The sequence below is a fragment of the Corylus avellana genome, chromosome 3, assembly GCF_965113065.1.
Source record: "Corylus avellana chromosome 3, dhCorAvel1.hap1.2, whole genome shotgun sequence".
Taxonomy (NCBI): Eukaryota; Viridiplantae; Streptophyta; class Magnoliopsida; order Fagales; family Betulaceae; genus Corylus; species Corylus avellana.
In genome coordinates this window covers 28,585,573-28,593,941 of record NC_142492.1, presented here as the reverse complement: position 1 = coordinate 28,593,941, position 8,369 = coordinate 28,585,573, and the positions used below count along the sequence as shown (strand labels likewise).

Sequence of the window (8,369 nt, the reverse complement as noted above, 5' to 3'; positions counted from 1 at the left end):
AACAACCAAAATAATTTTTTTTGATAAAAAAAATTTGGTTGGCTCCCTCCCATAAAATTTCCTGGCTCCGTCCCTGAGTGACACAATAGTGATTTAGAATTTATGTACTGGAAAAGATAAAAATAAAAATAAAAATCTTTATAATATAATAGATATAATTTGAATTATTGTAATTGTGATTATATGCGTGCGCGGAGAAGGGGGGTGTTCCATTTATGTGGATGTATATGTGAGTGTGTGTAATGAATACGCTTAGATAAATGATTAAATATATAAACTTGAGATTAGATTGTTTAATATTTGAGTTAATTATAATCATATTAAATAACTAATAATTAGTACATATTTACAAAAGAAAATAATAATAATAATAACAAATTTGTTGGTTTAATGATAAATTCGAAGTAGCCTAGTGTTTAAAAAAATTAAACTAAGTTGGAACATTCAATACTCGACTATAAACTCGGTTTGTTTATAACGTAATAGGCCAAAAAGTATTATTATTATTATTATTATTATTTTCATAGAGTTACATAAAATTAATAAAAATGGTTTTGTGATGATCTAAAGACATGAATTGATTATTTAAAATTCTTTACTTCTGAGAAAGGTAAACCAGCTTCTGTGTGTTTTGGGAGGGCAAACGGACGAAGGTCCTTGCTTCCTAAATATCCCTTCTGTTTTGTCGGTAAAGTGTTTCTTTTTAGAATACCTCCTTCCGAGAGAAAGTGACTTTCAAGTGGGAGATTTTCAGAGAGAGGGAGAGAGAGAGAATTTCTCAGTTTTGTGCATCAATGGCCGACCACTCCCATGATTTAGACCAGCTCCTCGATAGTAAGCTCACAACCTTGTATATGTGTGTGGGTGTGTGTGAAAATTGCGAATTGAATAACTTTGAATCATTATATAGGTGCTTTGGATGACTTCCAAAATCTCAACCTCAAGCCTTCTCTTCAAAGGTTCTTTCTCGTGCTCCAAAATTTTGCTCCGAGGCTTTGTTCTTTGACACCCATCGTCTCTGAATGTTTCACTTTCATTTGCTTGTGATAGAGATAAAGATGCTACGGAGGACAGGCAAGAAGAGCCACCCGCTTTGCCCGCTGGGGTTCAAGGACTGGGCATGGGATTGCCGGACCTCAGAAGCAAGAAGAAGGGGAAGCAAAAGGTTTCCAAGGAATCCCATGTTTCTGAGGCCCTTGACAAGCTCAGAGAACAGACGAGGGAGGCTGTCAAGGGTCTTGAATCGGTGAGCGGCGCGAAACCCGGTGGAGGAGATGATTTAGGGAAGGATGCTATGATGGAGGATTGGGTCAAGCAATTTGAGGAGCTTGCTGGCTCTCAGGTAATGTGCTTGTAGTTGCTGTAAATTGGGGGTTTTGGATTTTTCTCAATTTTTCAAGTTTTGTGGTTAGATGTTTGATTGAGATTTGCGGTATCAGGTATGAATGGATTATGAAGTCGTATAGAGAAATGATAGTGTTTTAATTTGCTTATACTGTTTTGTGACTGGGGGTAATAGGTTCTACCAATATAGGGGGTGATTAATGATTTTTCATACCATGTGAATCTGTTCTCTGTAAAATTTTAACATAGAATTTTGCTGTTGTTTGATTTTTTGAAATAGGGTTTAGGGGTTTAGGCTCATTTATTGATTCTTTGTTTGATTGATTTTACTTGTTTGACTAGGGAATAGATTCTGAATTGCCATTTTTTAAAGTAAATAAAATATCATTAAAAGCGAAAAGGGTTACCCACGTACAAAGAAAGCATTCAAGAAAAACACCTAATTAGAAGGAGAAAAAAGAAAAAGAAAATCATGAAAACTAAGCACAATAGGAAAGACAAATGCAATTGTCCAAAGGTAAAGAGTATTGAAGAACAAAGACTTAAGGCTCACCATCGTCCTCTTGTTGTCCTTGAAGTTTTTATCATTTCTTTTCCACTAAAGACATCACAAAAGGCATGAAGGCACTTTGAGGGCTATTAAATAGCCCCCTCCAACAAGCAAACAGGTCTACTACTTGTCTAAGCACGACTCGTGATAGCCCAACAAGATTGAAGATAGCATTCTATAAAGCACAAGCAACCTCACAATGAAGAAGATGGTGATCCATAGACTCCTCATTCCTCTTACACATATAGCACAAATTAACCACTATGACATGCCGCTTCTTAAGGTTATTCATGGTAGTAATCTTCTCTAGGACAACCAACCAAGCAAAGAAAGTCACTCTCAAAGGAACCTTAATCTACCAAATACTATTCGAAGGGAAGGCATTCATTACAAACAAGGACACCATAGAAAGATCTAATATCGAACAACCCTCTTTTGGAAGGGGCCCAACTAATTGTCTTCGCTTCCCCATCTCACTCTAAGGGAGTACAACAAATCGAGGAACGATGCAAAGACATCCACCTCCCAATCATTAGCTGCTCTAATAAAGCTTTACGTTCTACTAATGTAGCCATTAGAAAGATCCAAATGAACCTCTATGGAAGCATCATTCACACAAGCAATACTATATAAATTTGGAAAAGCTTCTTGGGCCTTATCTCCACACCACAAATCATGCCATAATTTAATATTGGAGCTGTTTCCTACTTCAAATCTGGTATGACTAGAAAACATCCCCCGACCCCTCCTAATATTCTTCCATAACCCTAACTCATACGACCTGAGAGGCTCGCTACAACACCACCCATCACACGAGCTATCATATTTAGAATCCACCACGACTCTCCACCAAGCCTCTCTTATGCATGTAGCACCATTTTCTTGAAAGAGCATGATTGAACATCAGCAAGTTTTGGACTCCCGACCCTTGCTCAAAGACCGGAGAAAAAAATATTGGTGACTTACCCGGTGAAATTTGAACTTTTCATCTAGCCCACCCCCATAAGAAATTTCATTGTAGCTTCTCTATGTGGTTTGCAACACCGGCAAAGAGAGGGAAAAGAGACATGAAATAGGTAGGAAAATTGGAAAGTGTCCTCTTGATGAAGGTAATCCTACAACCATTAGACAAGTAAATCATTTTCCAATTAGCCAACCGACGCTCTTATCTTCTCAAAACTGGGAAATTGTAATGTTTGCTTATGGTTTCCTGCGTTCTGGTTTTGGGTAGAGGACTTTAAATTTTATGACAGATGCTATGATGATTTACAAAGAGTTGGGCCTAACCGTGTAGCATCTTTAAAGTATAACTGTATGTCTATTCAAGGAGTCAAAATTATTATTGTTATTATTATTTCCTTTTTAGTGTGCATGAAGTGGAGAGGGAGGGAGTGGGAGGGGTAGTGGCTGGGAGTTCAATTATGATTGTGTCAAAAGCTTGTTGTCAACTAGTCAAAGTGTATTGGATAGCATATAATCATCGCATATGGTGTGCAGAGTCTTCAAATGGATACAAATTTTAGTCTATATCCTTATTTTGAATTGGTCTCCTATCTAACTTCAAGAAATTTCTGTGGAATAATGCGGTACTATTGGGCACTACTCTTATTAAGCTGTAATATGTTTATTTTGCTTGTGTGTCACATTGTCAGTGGAAGACTGCTCCAAGTAAATTGTTTGCTGTGGTGTATGGGCTACCTTTTTTAGTTGCATAAAAAGGATGGCTTGCCTCCTATGTTGGATGATGAGGATTTGAGTCACAGATGAGCTATAGGACCGGTTGGGGTTTCTTTAATAGCTTTATCCACTATCAGGATGGATTGAAATGTGTCAAAGTGAGTTTGAGAAATTTTCAGGGTTTTGCAAAGCTGTTATCATTATGTCATTATGTTCTAAGATTCCTTTTGGTACTGAGAATAATCAAAATGATATAGTTGAGGAGCTGAGGATCCTTGCATACTTGAGATAACCCATCTCTTCCCTTTCTCTCTCTGTCTCTTATTAAAGAGTCAGCTCTGCACTAGCTATTGTCATGTAGCAATTAATGGGAATATCATGGGATGAAATGAAACTTCATATTAATATGCTCACCGCTGTTTTTTATAGTAAAATAATATCTAATCTTGACCATGATACTGTTTCCTATTTAAACAATTTCTCAGCAAAACATAATTAAGTAGAGTTATAACACATCTTTGAATAATGGGCTCATATCCGAGTACATTCTTATACCAGAAAACCCAACATCTCAGCTATCACCCCACATTTAGATGTTTCATAAAAAGTGTCTTGTGGATAAGTGCAGCCATGTCTGACATTGTGTTTGGATCTATTAGTTTTCTTGTTTATTTATGCTTTCCTCTAACAAATATCCTCTCTAATGTTCCTGTTTGAGAAACTAAACTAATGAATTGTTGCCATCGATAATTAGTTGCCTGACTTTGTAATCATCATTTCGTGAGGAGCCAACTGTCCAAAAGCTGCTGCAATACTTTTATACTGTAGCTGCTTCATATTTCCGTTGTTTCTCTTGTGATCCATTGTGTCTATACATTTCACTCTTTTGCATAAGCACAAGTTTTTTTTACTCATTGATAATATTTTTCCTTAAGGGTCCTTTGGTTCAATTTGTCTGTGCCATTGTTTCTCATTTTGGATGAAGTTCTGTATACCCTTAACTAATTTTGACTTTGATATTTTGTTTTTGGATAGCCAAATGCCTAAATTATTATTTCAAGCACAAAGCTAATATCTAGCCTCTTTCTAAAACAAATACAAGTTTTGATCTTTCCTAGGGCTGCTGAGTAACCCTAGGTAAGGATCTTTCCTAGGCCTGCCGAGTAACCAAAAAAGGCCACCCTCAACAGAACCTTAGCTTGCCAAACACTTCTCCAAGGGAAACATGAACCATCACGACAACCTATGACATTGTAGAAGGATTTAACACCAAACAAGCTCATTTTGGAAGGGACCCACCACAACTTATGCCCCCCTTGTCATCGCATTCTCACTAAGTACAACACCCTGAAGAACGAGGTAAAGGTTTCCACCTCCCAATAATGAGCCGTTCTAGTAAAGCTCACAGTCCACTGAATGACACCTCCAGAAAATTCCACGTGAGTCGCAATAGAAGCGTCCTTTACACAAGCAGTACCAAATGAAATTGAAAAGGCTTCCTTATGGGCCGTATCCCAACACCAAAGATTATGTCAGAATCTAACATTGGAGCCATCTCCCACTTCAAATTTAGTATGACTACAAAACTTTTCCCAGCCCCTCATAATATTCTTCCATAAACCCATCCGATATGCCCCAATAGGCTCACTAGAACACCATCCTCTCAAGCACTTCCATATTTAGAGTCCACCACCACCCTTCACCAATCCTCTCTCTCATGCGCATAGCACCAAAACCGTTTTCCTAAGAGAGTATGATTGAACTTCAGTAAGTTCTTAATCTCCAACCCTCCATTAGAGAAATCACTTTGTGGGTTCTCAATACGGGTTTGCAACATTCGCACGGAGATGAAATAAGGACATGAAGTACGTAGGTAAATTAGATAGGGTGCTCTTAATAAGGGCAATCCTATCACTCTTAGACAAAAACAACCGATGTTCTATTTTCTCAATAACACTGTTCCATATGTGCTTGGCCTTATAGGATACACCCCATGGGAGACCAATATACTTCAAGGGCAGAGACACAACCCCAAAACCCAGAATTTCAGCCAACCCAGCTATATTATCAACATATCCCACAGGAACCAATTCTGACTTGGCTAAGTTCGTCTTCAAACTTGACACTCTTCAAATAATAAGAATAAACTCCATAAATTGTGTTGATGATTTAGGTCGGCCCTACAAACAAGTAAGGTATCATCAACAAACAAAAGATAAGAGATACCAGTCCCTGTCCCCACAGAAAAGCTAGATAACAAATCTCCACTCATTGCAGCTGAAATCATCCTGACCAACACCTCCATCGCTATGACAAACAGCAAAAGAGACGAAGGGTCCCCTCACCTCAAGCCACGAGAGTTGCTAAAGAAGCATGTGGGAGAGCCATTCACCAAACAAAGAACCGCACCAAGGAGATACAATGAGCTATCCCTGATCACCATTTCCCCTCAATCCCGCACCTTCTCAGCATGTACAATAGGAAATCCCAATTAACGGAACACTGGATTTCACTGGTACCTGAAGGTCCTTAACACTAATTTCCAGTGGGAGCTATTGAGATACTGAAGAGCATTTCAAAAAGTCATTTGTAATCCTCATGAGCTTCAAGATCTTTGAAATTTCTGTGTGCCAAGCAGCTTATTCAGCTTCATTCTTATCTTTTCAAATTTTCATAAATAAACTCAGTTCATCTTCTCATTTATTTGACTCAAGACAGGACTATATCCTTGGTCTTTCATGGATATTTCAGACCTTTCAAGAAGAAAATTGTGTTAGCCAATTATTTTTATTATTATTATTATTATTATTATTTTTTCATTAATTGTGTTTGCCTTTTCAGAATAATATTAATTATTTGGGGAAAACCGTAATTGAGTTCTACTTACAGCCTACCATGCCTTCAACATGATTTTGTGAATATTTGATTGTCATGTATTTCTTGGATGGGAAATACTAACTGGCAGCTCCCAACTTAGTTTTAAGAAACCCACATTAGTCTTCATCATGTGGTCAAAGATGTCTTAGAAAGTTGGACAAATTGAACCGACATGAAGACAAATTTAACCATAAATACTGGGTTGTGGAAAATTTGACAAAATCTCTGAATTTTCGACACACAAACACAGACATCATGTTTCTTGAATTGTTTGAACAATAGAATTGGCTGAGTTGGGAAGCAAAGCCAGTTGGATTGCACCAGAAGTAGGAGAATAATAAAATAGTTTACCGGATCAGTTGCAATGTTTTGGCCAGAAAATTCGATAGCTTGAAGCAAAATGGATTTAGGCCAGAAAGTATATTTGCTGATCAGAATTATGATTTTTTTCTTCATGCTATTGCATCCTGCAGGTGTTGTAAAGCTGGGAGCTACGATCCCATGTGAATACCTTTGAGATTCATTCTTTAGTTGCGGATACATATTAGTCTTCAATGTTTTTCACATTTTGGTAACACCTCTGGTATAAAATATCTTGAGCGATTTTTCCTTTGTTTTGTCCAGGACATGGAATCTGTTGTGGAGACCATGATGCAGCAGCTTTTGTCTAAGGAGATTCTTCATGAGCCAATGAAGGAGATAGGAGAGAGATATCCAAAGTGGTTGGAAGATCATAAAGCCAGCTTGAGCAAAGAAGATTATGAACGCTATTCCCACCAATATCAACTCATAAAAGATCTAAATGAAGTTTATGAAAATGATTCTAGTAACTTCAACAAGGTTGTTGAGCTCATGCAGAAAATGCAGGAATGTGGCCAACCACCGAACGATATTGTCCAAGAGCTTGCTCCTGATTTTGATATAGCTAATCTTGGACAGATGTAAGTGTTCTACTTTATTAATTTTGGAAATGTTCCATGAGTGTTATATATTTTCATGGAAAGTAAGAACAATAGAATGGAATGACATCTGGAAAGCTCGTTACATAGTTGTCTAGTAGAGAGTTAATTCATGAATTTATTGTTTTTTCAGTATTATACAAGCTAAAATGTGTTAAAGAATTTTTTTTTTTTTTTTTAAGTAATTGGCCTTAAGGGGAGGGAAAATGGGATATTCGAACTAATGACTTTCGCTTCATGAGGCGTAATCTCCGGCTGATTGAGTTACTTTTAGGGTAGCTGAAACTTGTCAAAGATAATCTGCTCAAGTGTGGAACCTGTCTGAAATTAGTTTGATTCAAGGAGTTTGTCTTCAGAATCCTTTTATTTGTGGCCTGGAGTAGATCATAAAGAGATACCCTAATTTTTATTTTTTTTATTTTTTGTTGGCATATGTTTTTCCTTAATTTCTAAATACAGCTCTGCATTATCTTAGTATATATATGCTTGCAGTAGAGACTGCCAATATTCTGTGCTTATTCTAGATACTATATCAACTGACTGAGGAATCAACATTTCTGTTTTGCAGCTCTCCAGAGATGCTCGAGTCTCAGACAAATTGTTCTGTAATGTGAGGCAGTGCCTTTCCATCCTGCGGCATGTCCCTCTAGCTGATACTTCACCATTGGATATTTCTATTTTTTTTAGAAATTTCTTAGAAATAAAGTTGGTTTCACTCAGATTGAAGTTGTATGTTCCCAAAATCAGATGATGAGGTGCTCAATTTCAGAGATTCAGAATTGCATCATTTGAAGCTTGTAAATGTCTGGCGGTGTAAGCTGGAGCCAAAATGTTGGGTTTTTATAGGTATAAATTTAAGCAACTTGCTTGCTGTTTCTATGGAAGAGCTGCTTCTGCATGTTTTTCTATATATTATTGTTGCTGTTGGGATTTTTTTGGGTTTTTTTTGGAAACTAAACAAA

At 37.2% G+C, this 8,369-nt stretch overlaps 1 protein-coding gene across 1 annotated transcript; it reads left to right on the top strand.

Moving 5' to 3' along the window:
* Window positions 1-597: 597 nt before the first annotated feature.
* Window positions 598-8,317, top strand: LOC132176399 (peroxisome biogenesis protein 19-1). The gene is made up of 5 exons (XM_059588592.2): window positions 598-834; window positions 911-959; window positions 1,051-1,342; window positions 7,073-7,389; window positions 7,976-8,317. The coding sequence occupies exons 1-5, from the start codon at window positions 795-797 to the stop codon at window positions 8,019-8,021; spliced, it is 744 nt and encodes a 247-aa protein (XP_059444575.1). The 5' UTR covers window positions 598-794; the 3' UTR covers window positions 8,022-8,317.
* Window positions 8,318-8,369: the final 52 nt, after the last annotated feature.

Excerpts from the sequence above, each read along its gene's own strand:
- LOC132176399 (XM_059588592.2), top strand. The coding sequence starts at position 795 with ATGGCCGACCACTCCCATGATTTAGACCAGCTCCTCGATA. Across the intron at positions 1,343-7,072 it reads AGGAGCTTGCTGGCTCTCAG|GACATGGAATCTGTTGTGGA; the intron begins GTAATGTGCTTG and ends TGTTTTGTCCAG. Across the intron at positions 7,390-7,975 it reads ATAGCTAATCTTGGACAGAT|CTCTCCAGAGATGCTCGAGT; the intron begins GTAAGTGTTCTA and ends TCTGTTTTGCAG.